This window comes from Cheilinus undulatus, linkage group 20, assembly GCF_018320785.1.
Source record: "Cheilinus undulatus linkage group 20, ASM1832078v1, whole genome shotgun sequence".
NCBI classification, from domain to species: Eukaryota; Metazoa; Chordata; class Actinopteri; order Labriformes; family Labridae; genus Cheilinus; species Cheilinus undulatus.
In genome coordinates, this window is record NC_054884.1 from 26346033 (window position 1) to 26371845 (window position 25813).

The following is a 25813-nucleotide window of genomic DNA, read 5'->3' on the forward strand; positions in this document are numbered from 1 at the left end:
GATGAATAAATACATCAGAAAAAAATGTTAAAGAAATATAAACAACTAAGAACAAAAAAGGAGGAGAGAAGGAAGAAAAGAAGTGGGCTAGAGTAAGAAATCCAGGTTTTTAGGAGACCTGCACACACAAAGATGTCATGTTAGTGCGCCTGATAAAGGAAAAAGAGATCATAAATGGACAGAAATTTAAAAAATAATATCTATTTCATTGATTCAAAACTTCCAGTAAGCGAGCGAATAATTCACAGCTGTTATAATGTCTCATAAAGTCCGAATCCATTCCTTATTTATCTCCCTCCCCTTCCTTCCGCCGTGTCAGACCCACAGACCTCCTCATTTGGACCCTCAGTTTTTTTTTCTCTTGTTTTTGCGTTGGCGAATCACAAAGTGTTGGCATCTATTGCCTTTGTCTGACAAGTCATCCATATAAGCAAAAGGGGGGTCTGCAGAGGGGAGGAGAGGGGGGCGGGTGGGGGGAGAAGAGGAGGGGAAGGGAGGGTTGCAGCTTTTAGAACCACAGACACAGAGAGAGGCTTCATTCCCAGCCCCAAAGATCCAGCCTAACGCATCCAGCGCGAGACACAAACCCCCGATGTGTGTGCGCGCGTGTGCAGCTTTTCCTGAGCCGTTTTGACGCGTGAATCCAGGCCACCAGGACTGAGGAGATACCGGGCCCTGGACTCTGGACACCGCTTCTTTTAAAACAGACGCGAGATGCTGTGAGATTTTTGTGCCTCTGCTTACTCTGCTGGCTTTGAAAAATACCGATAAACTCAACCCGGGTCGCGTTGCTCTCATAAGCCTTCGGTCATGCTGCGCACCTGCCAGACCTCCTCGCGCGGACCGGACTGCTGAAGAAAGAAAAAAAAGAGAAAGAAAGAAAGAAAAAAAGAAAGGAAGGGCAACTTTTGGGGAAGAAGTTGCCGTTGAAGCGGGGGTTGGAGGGGGCAGACTTTTAAGTCCCTCCATCTAGAAGAATCTCTATTTTTTCTTCACGTTTTCATCCTTGATAGGAAGGCGAAACGGCGACTTCAGTTGATTATCTGTCTTTCCTCTGCTATCCAATGGATATTCACTGCAAAGCAGACCCCTTCACAGCGATGCACCGTAAGTAGCACAACGCGAGTTCCTCTGCTCTGCCACTGCAGCTCCTGTGTTTATGCGGAGGAGAATGTAGAAAGAGAGATTTTAAGCACACTAAAAAGGCCTGAAGCGGGAATAGTGGCGATGTTTATGCGATTTGGTGCATTAAAACGAGCTAGCATGATGGTAAACATGAACTAAAAAAACCCCACCGACAAATAGTAAAATTAAAAACAACATTAAACACCACAGCTAATGTAAGCTTGAAGCTTTATACATTTAAAACAAAAAAAAAAAAAAGTTTTGGAAAATGTAATAAAGTGCAGCAGTGTTTCTGTAAACAGAGCAGCGAGGTGCTCAAATTAAAACTTGTAAACAAAGACGCGCGTGCAGGTGCTCTCTAATTTACACGTGTATAATAAGCCTCCTATTTCCCGCGCGCTCTCTCTGTTTAGGCCTTATAAATCCAAACATTAGTTACACATGTATTATTCAAATTATTCTGCTAACTAAGTCCACCTTAAATCCACACATAGTGTGGTTTTCTTGTAATTTGTGTTTAGATAATTGATGAGCTCTTCATTTACTAAATAATAGGTAATATGAGTGATCAAAGCTTCTTTAATTATTCAAAAAACACAGAGCAAAGGGAGTAACACGAGCTGTGGAGGTACTATGAGAAAATATGAGGTCTGTATTTTCACTGTGGGAAAGTCCTGAAGAGAGAAAATGATAATAATAATAATAATAATAACTAATATTTATTTATTAAAAGATACGGGCCATGGTGGGTCAGTGCAGGTCGTTGAACAATAACTGTGACAAATAATTCAAAAATATGAGTCTAGTAGGTGTCCAGAGCCCTGATTTATCTGATAAAAAATGTTACTGAAATAACTCATAGTTAAAATTATTCTGTTTTAATTTATAATAAGAAAAAAACAAAAAAACATGCTAATTTAAATGTGTGTGCACTCCAATGTAAAATCCTATTTGTTTATATTCACAAAAAATATTTAAAAAATGCAAACTCAATTTGAAACACTTATTCATCCACATGATCTTTTTCCTCATTTTTACCATGACTAAAATATCATTCTTTTGCAACAGAAAATGCAGGCGCCTGCATGATATTAAGTACGGTATTTTACTTGTTAGTATGGTGTTTTTATAATTATTGATTTTTAAAAATGAACTGAGATGGTTTTCTTCCTATAAAGCATGTTTAAATAGAAAAGTAAGTCCATCTGCCCCATAGAAACTACAGTATTATTATTTTTCCATTACTCCAGTCTCTATTGTGATGTAAAAACACACACCTGCGTTAACGACTTTATGTAATGTTACGGTTGTGTATGTGCTGCTGTTGTATCCCACGTAGGGCACGGAGGTGTGAACCAGCTCGGCGGGGTGTTTGTGAACGGCAGACCCCTCCCGGACGTGGTCAGGCAGCGGATCGTGGAGCTGGCCCACCAGGGCGTCCGGCCCTGCGACATCTCCAGACAGCTGCGCGTGAGCCACGGCTGCGTCAGCAAGATCCTGGGCAGGTGGGTGAAGAGGTCTGCAGCTGCAGCCAGGTAAAGGCTCTGCTGACGCTGCTGCTGGGTGAAGGGGGGAGGCAGACGGAAAAGATGAATCCCTTCAACGCTGTAAACACTTTTAGATGAATAATAAATGTTTTAACTTATCTGGCTTTGGTTGAATACTAGTGTTTATTTTAATTATTGTTAAGTATGTGGCGTCTGTTCGCTCATGCTAGATCTCGCGCGTTATTCGCTCTTTTTACCAGCGTTTCAGGGAAGTTGTGTTCATTTTTGAGAGATCATGAACATAAGAGGACGCTTTTCGACCAGAAAAGTCTCATGTTTTTTTTTCTGTAGTTAACTTTCACTTTTGTACACTTTTGTAGAAAAATAGTTCCCCGAAAATCTCAGTGCAAGACTGAGGGTGTATCATTGCGCTGAAGTCGCATGAAACGCCTATCAAAAGGCGATCTCGGCTGAATTAGGTCGTTAATATTTAAAGCCATCATCGTCTCAGTTGAGATTATGTTTTGCAGATATTATGAGACGGGCAGCATCAAACCAGGTGTGATCGGTGGGTCTAAACCTAAGGTGGCCACGCCAAAGGTGGTGGAAAAAATCGCAGACTACAAGAGACAAAACCCCACGATGTTTGCGTGGGAGATCAGAGACAGACTCCTGGCAGAGGGCATCTGCGACAACGACACGGTACCCAGCGTCTCATCCATTAACAGGTAGGACTCAGTCACATGTCATCTGTTAAATGTGCAGCTTGTTCCACTAGTGTGGGACTATGAGGAAAACGGCGGAAATCAAGATGCAAAGACGTTAATAAAGAGGTCAGGAATTAAAAATCATGTATCTCAGTGCATCAGTGCCATGAGTTGACCAACTTCCTGCTGCCCCGCGCGCCGAGCCTGCCTGCCTGCACGCGGTCTCAGAGGTGCAATTCAATCTTTCAGACCAAACTCCCTCAACAATCAGCAGTACATCCAGGACTGAGTGAATCTGTCGAGATGAAAACCGATCAATATTCGGTGACCAGATCCCGTGGCGCTATAAAGCAGGCCAATTTTCTTTAGCACATCTAATGTGCTTCTGGAGCTGCTGCTGCTGCACACACTCAGAGAGAGGAACACTGGCTTTCTGCAGGATTGTATTTAAAATTATTTCAAATTAGCCTAAAAAAATCTAAAATAATCCTTCTTTTACAGAAAATGGGCTGGCTGTTTATTAACAAGCCTCCTGACTGAAGTCTTTGTATTGAAATAAGAGCTGATGTCCTGCTGTAATATTGATGTAACATTATGATCATGCATAAAGTTCACTATCAGTTTTGGCTGAACTGCAGCATAAAGACTATTAAGTAAAACCTTTATAAGAGGTAATGATATAAAATATGCACGCCTAACAAGTGGACTATCTATATTTAGAATGCAGCTATGCAGTTTAGGAAAATAAAAAGATTTCATGGTGAAACCATATTAAAAAAAAAACTGGTCTGCAAAATTTCAGTTTGTCACTGCAAATCTGTAGTATTCTTAAAAATGTCACAAACAAATAATTCAACAAAATATCCACATTAAACGCACGGAATACCACAATTTATGCTTCAAATTTGCTGTTATCCTTAAAGGAACACAAATAAGAGACACATTAAAATACAATAAATGCATATTTAACATGTTGTGTATCATCTTCTATAATGCACATATGCAGTTTTATTAAAAATACAACTTAATGGCAATTTATCAAAAAATATCCATATTTAATTTGCAAGACAACTCTATTTATGCTCCAAATCCTGTCTTATAGTGAATGTTAATTACAAATCATAACATAAAATTTCCATATTAACCACGTTAAGTACCATTTGTAAGTTAAACTGAGGAAAACACATCAAAGACAAACTATAATGTATATCCACATTTGTCCAGACAAGTGTTATTAATTAAAGTCATAATATGGCTAATTTCAACAAAATATCACAATAATAGCGCTATATGTGCGACTAATCTTATATGACTAATATTCACGCGTCATAATGTACAGTATTTAAGCCAAGAATAATTTTACATGCTATAAATCTGTTTTCTTTGCAAATTATATCATATAATCATTTATCTTGTTAAACAGCACCACACTTTTGCTGCAAGTACTTGTTTTTAAAGATATCTGGGAGATTATCACAGTTAAGTATCAATGTTTATGCTTTAAATCTGCATTTTTCTTTAAAAGAAAAAAAATCATTGTAAATAAAGCTAAAATATGCAGAAGTAACCTGCAAACTTCACTCTCTGTGCTACAAATATTCAGCTTTCCTCCAGATGTACTTAAATGGCAATGATCATTTCAAATATGAAGACATTCATTGAGCTGATTACAACTTCTAATGCAACAAACTGGCAGTTTTTGGAGTACTTCATAGACAGATCACTTTAGTAATAAAAAGGCAGCTACAGGAAGACCCAGGACACCCTCTTCCCACCCCCCCACCCCCTCGCCCCCCCAGCAGAGATCCCTGGTGATGAACTTTGGTTAAGAGGCACTGTTCCATAGAGCCAGCATCAGCATTACATTTTAATGAGCTGATGGGAGAGCATGGACAGCTCCACACAAGACATCTTTTAAATAGAGGGAAAAAAAGGGCTGAAGAAAATTCATTTCATGCTTCGTGGCTGCTTAAAAAGCCCCATTTAAGTAGGCTCAGACACATGTATGTGATAAATTCAAAACGTACATTAATATCATTAAAAGAGCTCTATAAAGTTATTTTTTTTCAATTCCAATTAAAGCTTTTCTATTTTGGAGCGTGGGGGAGGGCGCCTTATGTGTCTTTGTTTATGTGCGAAATTAAATTGTGAATACAAAGAAGTGTAATTCTATCAGTCAAATACAGTAAGAGAGCTACTTAGAATTTCTATTAAGGCTTAATGCTGAATTTTTCCCTTTTTAGAGCAGGAGTGTGAATGTGTGGCTCTCTCACTGACAATGGTGCACACACACAAATGAGACGACATTTGTTTTGATTTAGCCTGGGGTTAATATTTCAATGCATGCTTGAATTTCTAAAGGAGCAGTATGCAAAAAAAAAAATCAATAAAAACGTTGTTAGAGTTTAATCACATCACAGACTTTAATTTAGTTTGAATGAAACCCATCATGAGAGAAGTTTTTACTTCACAAACATGACTCTTCAAGTTAAGACAATTCAGAAAAACAGGCAGACTGGAGCCGGTCTTTTCCAGTTGGGTGACCCTGACTGGGGCCAGTGGTGGGTTTGTGTGGCAGACAGTCTGACCTCAGGACTGCTGACAAAAGAGGATGCTCCATTCAAACACCTTTCCCCTTGCATGCATTATTAAACGCTACAGAGATAGTGTTGTAGTACGAGCCAGGGCCACCACCAACAAGTAACGCTACCCTGCTGGGAGACATAAAAACAAACAGAAAAGAAAAAAAGCTCCTCGATGGCGCTGGATATTATTGATTCAGAAGGAAAGCAATTTTAATATTTCTTCAGGGGGATTTTCAGCAACAGCCAGGTCATTAATTCATTCTTCCAAATTGCTTATTCAATATCAAGAACATGGATACCAAATAAAGTCTTTGAATTTATGTAGCACGCTCAAGTCAAGGGGTCGAATAACTGTTATGGGGCGAAGTGAAAAAAATTAAAACATCAATATGCACTCTATGGAGAGGTTTTTTGTTATGTGGCTTTGCCTCCAAGGGGAGTTTATTTTATTTGTGACAGTGTTGGATTTACTCCTCTGAAGCCGTCTGGCACCTACAGCAACATCAATATCCAAATCATCTGATGCATTTTTGCAAAATCTGGAAAAAACACTGATTTTTATCTGCTGTTCTATCTGGTTGGGTGCCTAATGATTAAAAAAAAAAAGAAAAATACAAAATATGTGAATATAAGGTGGAGAACATGATATTTTTATTGTAAATTATTGCCGTTTTCTCTAAGCAGGTCTATTTATAAATCTAAATATAGAGAAATTTAAGCATGCTTGATGGTAGCTGAAGCATTCTCAAATTCCACATAAATGCAAAATGCAAAAACATGAAAGAAAATTTGAAAAAAGGTTATTTTCTCAAAGAGGATTTATTCCCATAGATATAAAATCTTGAAAAACAAAGGAGTAAAATCTCAATGCCACAAATTCATCCTTAAAAGGCTAGAAGACCCTGCCTGACCTCCTTATAAATAGCTCTCATGGCACACATGATGAATAGTTTTAAAGTTTACAAATTATTGTGACAGCTCCCTTTCTCCCCAAGTGCCATTCACATTAAAGGAATCTAATGCTGGCGTAAGCTTGTGCAAGGCAATAAGGAACTATTGCTTTCCTGTCACATATAATTTATAGCTTTCTATTTGCATCTGTTTGCCCGTGTGACTAATCCCCAACTTTTTCTCCCCAAGCCCCGATCAATACAACCTCATCCGCATTGGCACATGTAGGGGGGCCGCTCGGTCCTACAGAGATGTTTGATCCAGGAAGCAAAGGGCTACTATAAGGCTGCTCTCAGTGAACAATCCCCCCTTGCACTGTGAGGAAAAGAGGGAGAGAGGGAGCTGATTAGTGTGGGCCAGGTAGAGTCAGTGAAGCTGATCATTGAGGTGAATTGATGTGATTTCATGCTTTGTTTGCAAGATCACTCAGACCAAAAGTGCAATGAAGACTTTTCTCCACACCTCACCTTTAAGGTAGAGCTACTGACCAAGATCCCTGCTCGTGTATGAGCTGCAGTTTGATATCTTAATCACATGATATCTCCATAGTAACAGCTAACTATAAGCTGGTATTATTAGAAGTTTAGAGATCCAGGAAAAGAGAGGCAGCACTGACAGGTTTCTTCTTCTTCTTCTTCAGGATCATCAGAACAAAAGTCCAGCAGCCTTTCCATCCATCTCCTGATGGGTCATCCCTGTCAGCACCAGGCCATACTATAGGTAACACAACAGTTTTCAGCTCTATGAAATCAGTGCACACACCAAACACACATTTATTTATAATGCATGTAAAAGTTTACAATGCATTTGCAATCAATCACTGTCTTATTTCAATGATCAATATTCAATGTAGATAGAAATTAAAAATATTTATTGGAGAAGGGTGATGTTTGAAAAATATTCGTACATTTGTTTATTTCAAGAAAGCTAACATCTTCATTTGAGTGTTTCTCAGTTTATACATATTTTTCCATTAAATTCATCGGTGCCTGGTTGTTATGTAGTATAACTGCCAGATGATGGCTGCAGTACATTTGATGCTGTTTGCTGGTCAACGTTTACTAATAAAGAAAAAAGAAGCGGTACTGTCAGGGGTAACGACTGCAGTTTGAAAGACTGTAGTGGTACCAAGAGTTGACCAATATTACAGTCTACCGATATATCAGTTGACCAATGTCCTAGCTATCCAATATAGCAGTTGATTAATATCCTTACCTACCAATGTATCAGTCGACCAATATTCCAGTCTACCATTATTTTTGAAGACCATTATCTTAGTCTAACAATAAATCAGTTGGCTACTATCCTAATCTACCAGCATATTTGCCTGCAAATAATTTAGTCTACCAATACATCAGTCCACCAATAACTTAGTCAAACCAAAATATCTGTTGGCTAATATCCTAGTCTACCAATAAGCTTGTTGACCATTATCTTAGTCTAATAAAAAAAATCAGTTGACCAACATCCTAATTTACCGATATACTGATTGACTAATAACTTAGGCTACCAATTTACTGGTCGACCCGTATCCTAGTTCATCAACTAATCAGCTGACCAAAATCTTAATTCACCAATAAATCAGTCAACTAATATCTTAGTTGGCTGGTACATCAGTCAAGCAATATCCTAGTCCAAAAATATACTGGTCAATTAACATCTTAGTTGACCAATACACCAGCCAACTAATGGCCCAGCCCAACAATACATTGGCCAACTAATATCTTAGTCGACAATATATCAGTCAACCAATGTCTTACTCCAGCAATATATCTGTCGGCCGATATCTTTTTCTACCAAAATATCAGTCTACCAGTAGTGGTCTAATTATAAATCAGTTGACCAGTATCTTAGTATACTAATATATCTGTCAACCATATATCAGTCTTGGTCTACCAAGATGTCCGATTTTGTAAGATTTAAGGTTTTCATCTGTCACATGCTCATACAGATAGAGGGTAAAATGTAGCCCCAGTAATGACAAGTATAGTGGGTAACCAGTATCTTTGTTGACATATGTATTCGTCAACAAATATGTTTCTTGACTAACATAACAGTTGATGTATCGTTGAATATTGTTTGACCTTTTTTTAGTATTTTGATTACATTAAAAAGAAAGTAGCGTTTTTCTCCTTAAATGATGGAAGGATTTTAGTTTTAAGAAAGCTAAAATTCTATTTTAGATGACTTTTTGGTTGATTGTTTTTAAGTGATTCTATTTAATGAGCTTTTGATATTCTCTAGTATCGATCACATGTGCCTAAGTTGAATGAACTGTATTATGCCAGACTTTGTAGAGACAGCTGATAATATATGGTTAACCAAAAGAGTTTTAAACTGTGAAGGCACTTTAGCATCCTCTCTATCTATTAGAAAAAAAGTTTATTTGCTCATTCCTTTCTTTTTTTGCACAGTACCAAGCACAACCTCTCCGCCTGTAACCAGCGCCTCCAACGACCCCGCAGGATCCTATTCCATCAATGGGATTCTGGGAATTCCCCGATCAAATGGAGAAAAGAGGAAAAGAGATGAAGGTAAGAGAGTTTCTCTGTCTTGTAGAAAGCAAAAAAAAAAATCTTATAAGCTCAGCTCAGGATTAGCACAAAGCAAATGTCTAAAATCCTCCAAAAGCTAAAAAACTAAATAGAATTCTTTGCAGCTTTATGCTATAAAACCCACTTTGCTGAACTTGCAATTACAGCATTAAAAGCTGCCTCAGTTCCAGTAGATGACCCTTATAAAACACCTAAGTCTGAACTCTGTTACACCGCTGTGTCAATCTGCCAAGGAGGCTTTTGATTTGAAGACACGACCTCCGCTGTTGTCTCCTGCAATTAATCTTTATGGAAGTGATTAAAGGGCTTTAGATAATTACATGTCAAGATGATGTAGCCAACCACCCGGGTCAGTCAAGAAAGCCGCTATAGCTCTGTGGAGGGCTGTTTCTTTTTTTTTTTTCTTTTTTTTTCTTCTTTAACAAAAGTGGCTGCACTCCTGCTGCTGAAGTAGTGGATATAAGGGGGCCTGAGGCGATATAGATTATTGGTTCTGTAAGCAATAGGCTTCCTTAATGTCACCACATAAGTAGCTGATGAGAATAGCTAAACAGATGCACTCATGTTCCAAAAGCATGTGCGGGTATGAAGGGATGGTGATGCTGAAAAGGGGGCAGTTATCTCAAACAGGGTGGGGGAATGAGTGCCTTATTTCTGCAGTGCTCTGGAATGAGAGCTAATCAGAGCACGGTGGTGGTTTACATAGCATCTTCTTTGTTCTGGCGTTTTTTTGTGGAGAAGCGCGGGGGTTTGCAGGGATATTGAGTGGAATTGATGTTTTTATGTGCATGCAGGGGAGGGAGGGATGACTAATGACCTGTCAGAGGTAGATTTCCTGGCAGAGATATAAAAACCAGCATGACGTGGACATGGCAAATGACATAATCAAGTCTTTCCCTGTAAGAGATGCAATCGCGGAGGCATAATGCAAACGTCTGGTGTTTTTCGAGGGTTCATTTCCAGTCGTTTGAGGACCTCTCATATTAGCCGGGGTGTAATGTCTAGTCACTGAATGATAGAATGCACACATTTCTATGCAGATTGCTACTGAAGGGCAAAGAGGTATTAAAGGGCATGGAGAGGAGTAAGGTATGTGTGTGTGAGGGGGGAGAGCTGGCCTGTTTTGTGGAGGTCTTCCAGGTGACAGCGCCATGTTTCTACGGCTATTCAGTCTCAAATGATTCCCCTGATGTGCTGCCATTTCTGTGATTTAGGTGCTCGGCCAGCATTACGATGAAAGATAAGAAATGTGCGTGTGTGGTGGTGTGTGCGTAAGGGTAGGGCTTGCACTGAGGGTGACGGAGGGAGCTGTGGTTCTTATATACTCTCTCTACGGCCAGCTGGTGCCTACCTAGAAGCACAGGGTCAGGGATACTTTATCTTTCCAAAACATAAACCTCGGGCCTCAGCTGCGCACACAACGGCTGCAAAAGCAATGTCCCGCCTCGAGCCACAGTTTGTAAGAATAGTATATTACATACTATGTTGCCCTGTAGACACTATTGTCCTGTTGCTGTCTTCTCCTGAAGTGCACCTTAACCCAAAATAGAAAACAGAAAATGACAGAATTTTAGGGTTTGCAACTGTTTGGCTGAAGGATCCTCTGAGAAATGAGCGAAGCTGTTATTCTGGACATTGGTTTGATATTAGAGATAAAGTACTTCTCTTGCAAAACGCCCACATGGATATCACGTGCCAAAAACATATGCTCACATGTGTTTTTAAATGTGTATTTTGCAAGGAAAAAGCATTTACTTTAAGAGTAGTTACTAAGTGTGTTCTTTAGAGCCAACATAAATTGGAGCTCTATTTAGCAACATGCTTCATGTGCATATGATGTAAATTACTGGAAATATGTGTGATTATTTTCAAGGATTTTACAACCCTTTGTGTGAAATTAGGATACACTTGGACAAACAACTGATTTTTAAATTAAGGCCATAGCTCCTGTACATCTAAACCTGGCATCTATACAGCTCATGAGATATTACTTTTGGGGAGTATTTTTGCCTTATTATACCAATTATATTTGCTATACTATCATTTGACCTCTCTTTTTGTCTGTTCATGCCATTGTGATCAACTTTACAAAGCAGAAAATGACACAAAATGTCTCTTTTAAGAAATAATAGTGCTAAGAAATTACTCAAGTTTCAATTTCAATCAAAATCTTGACTTCCCATGATCATGATTCATGAAAAACAAGCAGTTTTACACTTCCTTTATCTATAGGTTTTATCATGTGGTAAATACGTCAGCATTTGTTGTCATATTTTTGCCATAAAAATAATCATTTTTGGGTATATTAATTGTTATTACACATCAACTATTTATATTTTTTCACTCATTTATTTTCATTGTTGCTTGTTTTGAAAGTCTTGAGAGCATCTAAGTTAAATAACTTCATGTGATGCAGATGTAAAATCATTGAGCACTCATATTTAATGATCCTGATCTCAATACCAATCACAATAGTTATGATAAGGATTTTTGACATTTTTGAGAAGCTCAAGAAATATGTAAGAAAATAACTGATTTCAGCCAAAACATGGCAAAAACTGATTTTTTCAAATACGTTTAAAATAAAGCTCTCAATATTTGAATCATCATTGCTCTAAATTCTAAGACAAAGGAGTAAGAATCATGTTTTGGGTTCTACCAGCAGTTTCATGGCCAATTTGTGGTTTTAAAGACTTTTTTCCCAGCGAAAGTCTGTGTTCCAATGCTGCCTTGTTTGCTTTTCAGACACATTTGGCTTCCCTCAGTAGGCAGTAGTCTATATCCAGTTAATGCTTGGATTAAATTTCCTCACAGCACAGTAGTTTGCCTGAGCCCTATTTAACTTGGTAAGCCTCATGATGATTATGGCACAAGCAGTCATTATCAAGGGTTGAAAACATGAACAAAAAATAAGGGAAAAGGAAGGAGGGGAAGGGTTAGAGGGAGGGAGGGGAGGGCTCTGTGTGCAACACAAACCCTGCTGAAATGGATTGGTTGTGTAGTGAGGAGTATTTGTTTTAGGCAGTAGCTGTGGCTCTCTGCCAAGCAGCCAGACAGCTCCTAAGTTTCCAAGTCAGCAGTGCCCTTAAAAAAAGGTCCCCCATTACAGCAGGGATGTAGAGATAATGTAGTGTGACACACGTTATGTACACTGGGTCTCGGCAAGAAGAGCTTCAGGGACACAGGTGTCATAAGAGCCATTAATCTGCTATTGTCACGTGTTATTGCAAATTAAAAGTAGCATGTTACACTTGGCAGCCATTGTTGCGGACACACAGAGCAGGGGGGAGGTAGAGAGAGAAAGAGGGAGAGACCTCTGGAGATGGTGACCACGGCTGTCCGCAAAGTGACATATATTAGAATTTGCAATTCTGCAGAGAAAAGCTATTACCTCACAGATTAACATCCACCACTCCTCCATCCCCCCACTGCTTCTGACACTGTAGGCTCCAGAAAAAAAACAAAGAAGAAGCTGTTCCTCTCTGGGTAAGACAAGAAGTGTTCATACAGTATGTGATGTTGAAGTACAAATCTGCTTTTATGGATGTTTTTGTTCATGAGCTTGTTATAAGAGAGCGTCTGATTGGGCTAAAATGACCAGAGCAGACAGCTTGGAGGGCCTTTTTGAGATCATGTCCATGAAGTGTGTCCGGTCTTTCAAAGTCCTACCACAGCGACCCGGAAATCACACAATCAGACCTGCAGACGACTATTAATTTGACCCATTTTCGTCGCCTTTCTTGCTTTGTGCCATGCTTTCTTCTTGATTTATGAGAGAAACAGCGAGAGAGAAATTTCACGAGAAGATGATCATCATATATTTAAAAAAAGCCAACAACAATAGCCAGTGGCAGTCAGAATGGATGTGATTCTGTGCTTCAGTGGTTGTTGAATTAATTATTTCTTCTCTCTGAGCGTCGTGAGGACTGAGTCCGATGTGTGAGGATGGAGATGAGTGATGGAGCGGGCCGCCGTCACACCCTGCTCTGTGTATCAGCATCTGTTTGGGGCAGAGAAAGAATCAACACAGGAACTCTGTGCGCAGCAGAGTGTCAGCACCTCTACTGCAAACTCCAAATTAGATTAATAAAGCCTTTAAAGCTCAGAAACATCACAGTAAGCAATGTTTCCAAAAATCTGAAAGGTAATCAGACATATGGCTTTAGCTAACTGACAGCCTCATTGTTTTGGATCTAACTTATATCTTATTGCTTGTTTTATTGATGAACAGTCTTTACAATACTGAAAAAGTGAAAAAACAAAATTTCCACCCTCAAGAAGAGGAAAAACAGTTTTTTCACAATTTTGTATCACCTATTATCATCAGTTTTCCATTAATCCATTTATAATCCTTTCCAACAACAATCACAGATCTGTTGAAGCGTGCATCAAACAAATTCGGTATTTCATTTGTTTACATAATCCAAACACTCAATTAGAGAAACCAAAACGAGGCTGAGTTCATCCAATTTGTTTTAATTTCATTTCATTAACCAAGAATTGAATCAGGCGGGAAATTATAGCGGTGTTTTATTGTGAAATACATCACAATGTGTTGAGGGAACGAGCAAGTATGTATGCTGACATGTTATTTAAACATGGAGCCAACTGAGGAGCGGGGGGGCTGAAGCTCATTCTTAAGAATGGGGCTTTCATGACCCCAAGGTGCCAGCTCACCTCCTTTTACCTCTTACAAAAGACTGAAAAACTGTCTTATTGTGTAAAAAGTTGTAACATTTATTTAAAAATCAATCTCCGTCTTCTGAAAGTCCTTCAGAAAAGCTACTCTTACCACTCAATCTGCACTTCATTTGTGATAATTGTTCTGTTTTTGTTTGGCGGGCCGTCACTCAGACTCACTCCCACTCCCCTGAGTTACGTTGGCTAAAGCCTCCTGCTAGGGGTCTTGACCTTTGGGTGCCAAACCCGCAGAGAGGAGTCTGCTTTATGGAGCTGGTTATCTGATCTGATGGAGGCTGCTCCCTCGTTACTGGAGTGTTAATACAGAGCGATGTCAAGATGAATACACTCAACTCCAATCCGATGATCAATAAACGACCACGGAGTGGGACAAGCGTGTAACGCACCAACAAAGCCACTGTGGTCAAACATTAGCATAATGGGCACATTTGGAGATGTCCAAATATTGGAAGTGACTTAGTCACAAGAAATGCTTCTAGACACTTGATGTGACCTGGAAACTTTCTCAGAGGGGAAATAATTCAGTTTAACATTTATAAGAGTTTAAGAGAAGAGTTTAATCCCCTGGTCATTCATCAAACACACTCTAACCAATAAACCTTCAAATAAGGATCCATGCAACCAATATTTGCATCCTGTTAAGCTCTTTTTTTTTTGCAAGTAAATAGCAATGTTTCAAATTTTCTGCCAATTTGGCACACAGCCTAAAATTATTTTTGAAAAATCTAATGTCACATCCAATATTTCTCTAAATTTCAAAGTATTTACAAGTAATTTTACACTATTTTGGTTATTTGTTTTGGTATTTTGATATATTGTGCACAAAAATGAATCAGGAAAAGATCAGGGTTGTTTGGGGTAATCTGAATGTTTTGTTAAAGTATGGATACCTTTGTTAAAATGTTTACAATGACAAAAATTGTCATTTTATTGAATTCTTATTTGTGTGAGTAAATGCTGCCCATCATGCTGAGTTTAATACAAAAAATACAAATTGTCTATCATTCAATAACCATTATTCTTCTCAATCAGGGGGGAAAATGCAACATGATTTACTCTGACAAGTTTGTTTTTTTGTCCTTTACACTTTTAGTTAAAGATTTGATAAAGTCATGGACATAAATGGCCAATGAAGGATCAGGGTTTTTAGGTTTAAAAGCCTTTTTTTAAACAGGGAATCACTGCTGTTAAAAAAAAACAAACTACAGCAACAAGGGTTTTGTCAACAGCTAGAAAAATGTCGTTTTTATATAAAATGGAAGTCTTGTACTAAACTCCCAAAATGGTTATGGCTGTATAAACTCAGCTGAATCATCATAAATGTTCAATATGTCACCAGAATCATCTTCATCGCTGCTGATTTGTCAGGTGGGAATCAGTATCTGGGAGGGCAGATGGGACTGTGCTCATCCTGAGTGGGAGGAAGAGTGTGTAGGTTGACCCAGGATGGTTTGTCTTGTGTGTGGGAAGTGTATTCCTCAGTGGTGAATGACAAATATGGTGGGGGGGTATTGATCAGGTGTTGTGGCTCAGGCCGCCTGATGGATAGTAATTAATGACTCTATTTGCGCTGGTAGCAAAGAGAACAATTGAGTTTGATAAAGTGACAAGAACCAGCCGTGGTAGGTGAGAGCCTTCATCAAGAGTGAGGAGAAAACATGCTAAATATTCACATGGATTGAATGAGATGGTTAGAGCTGGTGTAGATTTGCCACGCAGAAGTTGTGCTGACCTCTTAGGGAAATAGTTAAACCAATTCACCAAAATATGGAGCAATTCTGGTTGCCAAGTTAGTGGTGACTGAAAGAAGGCTGGGGAGGGCCTACCATCTATTACTAAGGCTTGGTTATGCACTACTTTAACAAACATGATATAAAGAGTAGGTACCTTTAAGAGATCTATGTCCTGAACAAACCAAGCTAACTATTTCCAATCTCTGTGCTAAGCTAAGCTAATTATCTGCGGGCTTTAAATGGTGTCAAACATCCAATCAGTTTCTCACAATGAAAACAAAATGTTTGTTTTCCCAAAACATGAAATAATTCCATTGAATTGCACTCAAATGTGCATTTGATAAAAATAACACATCAAATATCATGGATATATCAAAATGTCTTTAAATGAACAGCCCATAAACAGTTATGCACCCATGCATCAATATTTGCCTTACTGACAGACATCGGCACATTAACAATGAAAAGATGTCAGTGCCATATTTGAATCTGTTGTGTAGCGTCAATTTAATGCTGCTCCTAGCACACCTAACATCTGATTTAGAGAGCACCTTCTTTATCAGGCAGAAGTTACATGTTTGACAAACTGTTTGTTTTTGTGGTCACACGAGAGTAGAGTTGGTATTTTAGAAGTCTTACACCAAAAGAAGCAATCAACAAAACAGGAACACATGATATTGGAATTTTTGCCGATACTTTCAAATCCATTTTAGCTGATACTGATATTGTTATTTATACATTTATTACAGACCGAGAACTTTAGCCATTAAGACACACTTACAACTTTAAGAATAAAGATAAACAAAGACCAAGACTGGAGCTGATGTTCGCCTGTTCGTCTTGCCTAAAAAATCATAAACTCATTCATACAAAAGGAAACTGTTTAATGCCGAGATAGGCAGATATTTACAACCAGAATGTCAGTTAAATATCAGCAGAAATTTTCATATCTGTCAAAATGGATGATTGACTTTGCAGGCTACAACATTTGAAATGGATATTGTGCTAATAATATCATGCATAAAAAAAGAAAGAGAATTGGCACAGGTATCAGCAATCGACTAAAATAACATAGCTATAAACATCAGTCCTGATTTCAAAAATTGGTGCATCGCTATTAAAAAAATTCAGGATTTTAAAAGTTGCAATAGTACAACAATTTAAAAACAAATTTAAAACGTATAATATGAGCAGATCTGATTTCCTTTCAGTGTTGAATTCATAATACATGTCACTATCTTGTGAAAAGTATTAGCAGTTGGCATTCCTTAGAAACAAATGGAAATGCTTTGGAGTAAGGATGCACAGTTTTATCAGCATTGTATCGATATTGGCAGATATTAGCTTAAAAAGTCAAATATCAGTATCTGCTGATATTTACAATCGATAGTTCAGCTTTAAAAATCTTCCTATATTTACTGTTAGTACTGGCCGTATGAACAAAGAAGTTAGTGGAGCTTTAGCTGGACCAACAGACCTATGGGACCTATGCCAGCTGAAGTCTTTTTCTTTAATCATCAACCATCTTTACACTTAAGTTTTGTTTGAAGGTCTTAAAATGAGGTCTGAACGATTTGGAAAAAATAATCTAACTGCAACCCCCCCATCATGTGTGTTTCTTAACAATCACAAGCAATAAATCCTTCTATAATACAACACATTTTTTGATTGATTAAGCTAGGATTGAATAATTTTGAAAAAATATAGTTGTGATTATCTCCCTATTGAAGGGAGTGATCATTTTCATGTCCTTTTCATTCTGATTAAGAAAAATATTCACAAGAATAAAGAAAGTAGGATTTTTTTTGTAAACTATTCTAAAAAAACACTTCAAGACACTTGAATGATTGCATGTCAGGTTTAACATCTCTGCTGCAAAAAAGTTTTTAACTGGAGATTTGACGCATATCAAGTCAAAGAAATATTGCACCTGCAATTTGAAAATTGCGACAGGCATATTGCGTAATCTAAATTTGGTTAAATGCCCAGCCCTACTGAAAATTGTTAATTTGTTCGTTTTAAATGTTTTTAGGAGTGAAGTTTTAGGTATGAACTACAATTAAATATCGGTTTCCACTAAAATCAACTTGTAATTGTCAGCATATCAGATATCAGCAAAAATCCAATACCATGCATCCCTGCGCTTTCATTTATGTGACTCAAAAGTTGGTGTTCTCTTCTGTCTTTGGTCAAAGTGCTTTTAATGTTTTTGCTTCATCGTTGTTTGACTCACTCTAAACTAGAGCATTTAATAAGCTTGGGTGATTTTTAAACCAGGATTAAGGATCATTTGACCAGTGTACAAACATGTTTAATGCTTAGCGCTGTCAATTTACTGTCTGATGTAATGTTTGCTTGTTATGGTCTGTTGTTTGTGCTGTTTGCAACTTCTATGCTGTAGTCTTGTCCAGGAATAACTTCTTCAAGAGATTTTTAGTCTAAGTGAGATTTTAACTGGTAAAATAGGTGAAAAAGAGTAAATAGTTTTCATTGGAAAGTTAAAATAGTAAGAATTAATAGAGTTTTATAACATGAGCTATAGATTATAGTGATATAAAATCTGAACTTTTTTCTTCTCTGAAAACCAAGAACCTGTCTGTTGTTGTTGCTCTATTTTTCCACCAATTTGCAATTCATTCTGTCACTGTGAGAAACTCAATAGGATTATAATGCAGGGTGACACAAGGACAAGGAATGCCATGCCTCTAGAAACTTATTATGCAACCTGTAATCTTTACTGTTAACAATCAGGCATACTGGAAAACATCCCTTGTAAATAAGTTCTATGTTCATTATTTTTGTGAACATGCACACAAAAATGAGATATTATTACAATTTATAACTTCTATGTTGCTTGACATGTTTGCAGTTATCAACCTGATTCCAGGTCACACACGTGCTCAGACACAGACACACGCACACTTTTATGGCTCGTTCACAGGAGACTTGGGTTCATCCTCTGGCCTCAGCCTGTGAAAAAAGGTCAAGCAGCAGAATAGAATGGCAATAACCCTCCCAAATGGTACTATCACACAGACATGATTGATCAATTGAATTCCATGGCAGAGAAAAATGTGGGATTAAGTAGAGTATTATACGCACAATGAGTTGAGGCATGATGTTCATTTCAAGTTCATTTCAGCTCCCTCTTGCCACCAGATCAGGCAATCAATAGGGGCCTTGCATATCATATATCACTGCTCTCCCACTGAGGGGAGAACATAATCTGCCGCAAATTTAGAATGACAGATTTGTAAGGGAGCTGAAGCTTTCTAGGATCCGGGGAGGAGACCTAAAGACACAGCTACTGCAGCCAAGGAGGAGAGGTGGAGGTGCAGTGGTTGGATGGGGGTTGATGGAGGAGGAAAGAAGGGATGGTGGGATGGGCTGTAAAGCGGAGCACGCAAGTGACAACGGGAGAAGCGAAGGCATCCTTCTCGCAACAGCCGCGTAATCAGGTCAGGAGTCAGGAGAAAAATTCCTCTGTTTGGAGAGCGAGGTGATTGAACTAGACTGTAAGATTTTATTCAGCCTCTTGTCCTGTGCCCGCTGTTTCCAAATGGAACCGCACGCTCACAGAGAATAAAAGCAGAATTGAATTGTGAGAGGGAAATTGTGCTTTTTAAGAAAAAAACTGCCTTTGATTTCAGCAAGGGTTTTGGGATGGAAAAACATCCACTGGCTGGAATGAAAAAAAGCGCTATAATGGGCTAGCTGCTGCTTTCATTAGTATACATGCTTGCCACAACATGTATATATTTGCAAGTGATGGTAATCCATCAATTACCAGAGGGCTTTCAGATCATGATGCTGCTACTGTGAAAGAGGGGGTGCAGGGAAAAGCCTGTGTGATGTAGCCAGTGGCTCACTACAGCCATTAAGAAAAGGAAAAACCTGCACTCCATCCCTTCCTGTCCTCCTCAGATCTCCCACAGAGGAGGAGGAGAAAAAAAAAACATGAGGAGAATATAAAGTGCATATCATGAAGTAAAGGCCAGCTTCCCGGGGTCAGTGTCTCGATTGTTGCTCTCTCTTCTTGTAGATGGTTCAGATGGTTCTGGTCCAAACAGTGATTCTCAGGGTAGTGTGGAGAGTTTACGGAAACACCTTAGGGCTGATGCCTTCACCCAGCAGCAGCTGGAAGCGCTGGACCGGGTCTTTGAACGCCCCTCGTACCCTGACGTCTTCCCTACATCGGAGCACATCAAACCTGAACAGGTCAGTAGCAACAACACAATCACACAGAAAACACACACTACAAATAGTGCAAGTGATGCTGAACAAACACATAAAAAACACCTTTGTCACAAATATTCCCAAACCATCCAGAAACCAAAGCCAATTAAAGAAACGCCTGAGATGGCCTTACAACCCAGCATGTATAATGCTGCAGGGATCACCAGGAAAACTCCCACACATTATTGATTTTGTGATGAAAAACACATTCCTTGTATCCCCTATAATTGAGAATAACAGTAAGGCAACATGAAATTAATCAATACCTGCATTTTTCTTCATTTTTGCTGTGTTATTCAACTGCTGCTCCATGCCTTTGTTGTTTATTTTCCAGCATGTGGGTATGTTGATGTTTAATGACTGGCACCGTCTTTATGTATTCATGAAATGGATATTTGAAACCATTTATTCCTGCTCCTTTCTTCTTGCCATCCATCCTCATTTCAAAAATTAAGAGGCATTTGAGGAACAGCCACCCCCACACAAAAAAAACGACAACCAGAAAGCAGTGCTTATTAAAAGCTCTGGGCTTATTACAATGGATAACCTTTATTTACTTTCATTATACTATTAAACAACAAGAGACTATTAATTTCTCCCACCAAACTACAAGTCGGACCCATAAAGCAAAAGCAGTCGCCTAATTGAGTTCATTTTAATTTCTCTCCAATCGGGGCGAATTACGCAGGTGATAAATCAGTGGGACAGGCCTCACCTCCAGAAGAGGGCCTAATTTGCAGCTAATTACAAAACTGATTTCTACTGGAAGATCAATACCAAAACGAATTGGAAATGACTTGCAATCACAAAGAGCGTCAGGGAGAGTATTAAAAGGCAGAAGGGGGAAAGGGTTGACTTAAAAAGGGGGCGAGTAACGAAAAAAGAGGCTAGGAACAGTCCAGAAAAATCAGGTTTAATATAATGCAATATTAATCAGAGCTCTTTCCCTTTCATGGGTGCCTCATGCTTTTTTGCCTCTGGAAAATGTGGCCCTATTAGCCAGTGTCTGGGTTCTGTAGCGGGGCATTAAAAACCCATTCTGGAGATGCAAAACTCAATGGATTCACCCCTCCCACACTTCTGCTAGCCATTTGGTCATCCCTTTCAGACCTATCTTTTCAGTTTTCCCCCTTCTGCCCTTTATCTGCATGATAAAACGTCTGTTTGGCGTCTGAAGCCTCCGAGAATAGAGGAAAACATCCGACATTGTGCCAGTGAACAGTTGTAGCAGACAATTAGAGTTTATCGGTGATAGTGGCAGACAAGAGAGGGGTCATGGGCATCCCCCCCTGTGGGAGCGTGGCCCACTGAGCCACTCAGGCTCACACTGGGCTTTGGACAAACATTGTCAACACTCAGACTCCGGAAGTCTCATCTCATTAAAGAAAAACCTCTATACATCTGCCAGGAGTGACTTTTAAAGGGTTTACAATAGGAAACATGACAAGCAGGAAATAGACGGGAGGAGATTATTTTAGACTGAGTAAAAAATAATCCCAAATGGGATGTTTTGAGGAAGTTTTTTCTAAGAAAGCATTGATGTTTGTCTGTCCCAGTTACTTGGGCTAATCCAACAACTTGGCTGTGAATGTCTTTTACTGGAACTGCTCAGGAAACAATCCCTATAAACTGATTATTGTTGATTATCCTGAGTAAGCAGGATGTTGTTTACGGAGGGACTTTTTGGCACTGAATGAAATATATCAAGCATGGCGCTGAGAATCAAAGATATCAACCACAAAAGTTGGCATCAAGATGCCAGCCAGATTGTTTTCCTGCAGTTTGTTTTTAAACAACATTTTTTAAAATTTAAACTACAAATTTTCCTTTTTTTTAGACCAATTCATTAAAGTCTGAGCTGTGTTAAGAAAACATCAAACATTTGGGAAGTTTGGCTTTAGTCTTCTAATGAAGAGGTGTGTTATCCTGGCATAAATAATCATAAAAAAAAAAATTAATTTCAGTATTGGCACTCATATAACTCAAACATCTCTAAATCATCACATGTACTTAAAAGTCCAAACAATGACAAACCCTGGGACAAGTTTTAGCCTGGTATTTTTTTCCTCCAAAAAACCATCAAACCACAAAAAATATGAGTAAAAAAATTGCGATGATGTATTTTTCAAAAACATTCAGTCCTAGTTTAATCTATTTCATATTGTGCAGATTAGATAATATAGAATAACATATTGCTTGTGTTTGTTGAAAAATACACATGATGCAGAACTCAGAAAATATCTGCTCAACAGCAATATTGGAAAAAACTGAAATATGATTATCATTCCAAAACACTGAGCTTAAGTAACCACTGTTTTGGTTAAGACTTGGTGCTGCAGGGCACCGGGTTGCTTAGCTGGTAGCGTGAGCACCCATGTGCTGAGATTGCAGTCCTCCGCCCACTGGTCACAGGATCGATTCCCGGTCTTAGCCTAAAAAAGCTCAAAAGGATAATATTCATAAAAAGAAAAAAAAAAGGTTTGTGCTGCACAATTTTTTGTGTGTGACTGCAATTATGCTGGAAAATACTGCAGTTGTGATTACAATATAATGCATAAATGGTATCATGAGTCCACTTCTTGGGCTATCAAGAAAAATACACAGAATAATGATAGTTTTGAAGTGTTTATTTTTCAACTCAAAACATACTCTGAATGGGCAAGATGTAAAAGATGTAACATTTTGTTGACTGGGTTGGCAGAAGTTACTTAAACTGACGTTTCTGACAGCAGCTTTTACTTTACTTTTCAGATCTTGATTTTCCAAAAATCTGATTTATGTAATCATTATTTTCTTAATTTATATTTATTTTTGCCCAGCTCTAAAGCATACATATAACTGCTTTCAAAATAGCTTAATATTTTCCCAAAAAAATTTTTTTTTTCCTTTTTTGAAAATAAAGTCACTTCTACAAAGCGCAATAGTGGGATTAATGTAAACTTGAAAGCTTTCTGCAGGCATTTTTGTAAACCTTTCAAGTACTATCTAATACAAAAACAGATGTAGCCCTTTATGGGATTATGTATTTGCACAGCCTGACATCTTGATTGCGATAAGATTAATTGTACAGCACTAGCTAAGATGCATTTATCTCTAAACATGATTACCTAAAATGATCTGTTTTTATACAAACTGCCAATACAAACACAATTGTCTTTATATGTTTGTGAACTTGTCCTTCAGCATAAAATCCAATTCACCAACTACACAAAAAGCTCTGATGGTTAACGATCAATAACAAAAAGTTCAAGTCGTACAAATAATTCTATTCAGTGATGAGATGTAATGAAATTTAAAGGTAGCTTAGACTTTAAATTAAAAGAAAAAAAAAGAAAAAAGGGTGAATGGTGTCCCTCAAACAGGCCACATGGTGTGGCGCTAACAAAGCAGAACTGCTTTCTCCCTTGGCTGATCAGGGGTAGCACTGCAGTCAAGCACAAAGGGCCAGCTGACGCCTTGGCTTTTCACTCATCTCAAAATCCCACTTCCTCTCAGACAATACCAAAATACATTCATGATATGCTTGAACTGCCACCCTGCAGCTTGAACACACACACAATGCTCTCATACAAATTTATACTCGCGCAGGGCCTGTGTGGAGCGCTTAATGGAGGAGGAGAAGGGAGGATTTCCATCTAGGTATTGTTTGGTTGTGTAATGATTCAACTGTCCTTTTCCCAGGCTAATGAGTACGCGCTCCCTGGCCTGAATTCCAGCCTGGACGAAGTCAAGCCCAGTTTATCCTCTAGCGCCAACCCAGACCTGGGCCCCAGCGTGTCGCAAAGCTACCCTGTAGGTAAGATCAAGTGCCGCTCAGTCCGCCTTTATGCTGCCGAGCCACAGCTTCAGCTGAGGGGGTTTTGAACGATGCTTGTGCAATTGACTACAAAGAAAAAATGAAATGTGTGAAAATAAAAGCAAACCAAAAAGTTAAGTGTGAAGACTTTTTTAATACCATTTCACTCTGAGCTGAAAAGGTGGTACGATGATGCGATAAAAGCTAAGCAGCTGTCCTCAGTCTGCTTTTTGCTGAGTTAGCAGGGTGGGAAGAGAGATTGTGGGGTGTGATGGGGGCGGTGGGGCTGTTCAGTCACTGCTGGACAAGGACCTTTGGGTGTCAGCACATCAGAACTATGACTGTGTATCAGCGCAAGGTCTCACAAAAAAAGGGCCACCATGCAGGACGGACTGCTTGTCGGCTGCTGTGTTGCTCCTGTGATTTGTTCACTGGGAGACAGTTTGTGTGTCTCAAAGCTCGAGTAATGTGCCTCGGTAAATACGCTCTGGCATTTCTGCCGCCTAACTCTAACACCATGATCATTTATTTCACCCTCCTATCTCTCTCTCCCCTCCTCTCCTTGTCACAGTTAATGACTGCCTGGCTAATTGAAATATTGTTTCGTTGTTGCCGTGTTATTACCAAGAAGAAGGTTAAGTTTACCGAAAGTTTACGATGACTGTCAGAAGGCCCTGAGATTAATATACAGAGCTTTTATTAAAATTCATATAATTATGCAGCAGCCATCAAAGGCAACGAGTTCTGCGTGGGGGAGGACAGGGTGATTGAAAATTGCAGCAGAAGCAGCAGCAACAGCCCCCTTTCTCAAATGATAGCCAAGTGGTGTTATGAGAAAAGAAAGGGGCCTTTTCTCATTAATATGTGGGAGGCAGATTTCCCCTGTAAGGCAGGCCTCCTGAGAAGAAAGGTGTATGTTTGCCCTTTGTGCGTTGATGGCCCCTGTAGGAAGCAGGCAGGATATTTTTCAGTGAAGACGTTCTCTTTACTGTGCAGGTTTGAAGGGACGTATGGATGAAAGAAAGATTTGTGAATACAAGTGTGCATGTGAGCATTTTGGGGGGAAGTTGTAAAACTTTGTCTTTTTACTGTAACCTCTCTTTTTTGTTGAACTGCTTTTGGAAAGTTACATTTGCAGTACAACCAAACATTTTAATCCAGTGTTTTTTTAGAATTATATTATCTCTTTTCTTGTGATAAAAAGCAAATAAGCTTCACAAAAAACTTTGCATCTTAAGTCATACTTTCAACTAGAAGCTGCCACAAGTAAAATTGATCACACAAAATCACACAAAAATAAGTAAAGTATCAGTACCAAAACACTGCAAATGCTTTTGTTGAATATAGACTGTGAAAAGGAGTTTGCTTGCAGTTTTCTGTTGTCAAAAACAAGAAACTTCCCAATATTGAGTGCCAAGCCTAATTTTTTTTGCTGTAGTGTCAAAACAGGCGTGTTGAATTTTACTAGAATCATATCAAAGACTAAAAATCTAGGTGCCAGTTTTGCTCAGTTGGTAGAGCCTGCACTCATATAAAGAGGCTATAATCCCTTAATGCACTGGTCACAGGATTAATTCCCAGTCTTGGTGAATATCTGGTGCTTGTCTTCCCCATTATCTCTACTCATATTTTCTGGTTCCTCCGGCTGTCAAATCAAATTAAGGCAACAACAAAACGAAAAACAAAATATTTAAAAAAAATAAAGAATAAAACTAAAAATCTGGTATTGTGACAGCTCTCATTTCTACCACACAAGAGGGTTCAGATACAGTTCACCAGACATGCAAATCTTTTACATAAAAGATTCCAGTGATAGTGAGAAGATATTAAAAGTTGTGCTGGATTCATTTGAAAATAAAATGAGAATAACAATATACAGTGGCTTGAAAGTTCATAGTTTAACCACAATGTTGCAGATGCCATTCATCTTACTGTTG

General features: G+C 38.7%; 1 protein-coding gene across 1 annotated transcript in view; it reads left to right on the plus strand.

Moving 5' to 3' along the window:
• The first annotated feature begins 1064 nt into the window (after positions 1–1064).
• Positions 1065–25813, plus strand: part of pax2b (paired box 2b) — a 40010-nt gene continuing 15261 nt past the window's right edge. Inside the window, exons 1-7 of the mRNA XM_041815825.1 lie at positions 1065–1107; positions 2465–2630; positions 3143–3340; positions 7496–7575; positions 9270–9389; positions 19887–20062; positions 23762–23876. Of these exons, the coding sequence (XP_041671759.1) occupies positions 1065–1107; positions 2465–2630; positions 3143–3340; positions 7496–7575; positions 9270–9389; positions 19887–20062; positions 23762–23876 (898 nt within the window). The remainder of the gene's footprint in view (positions 1108–2464; positions 2631–3142; positions 3341–7495; positions 7576–9269; positions 9390–19886; positions 20063–23761; positions 23877–25813) is intronic.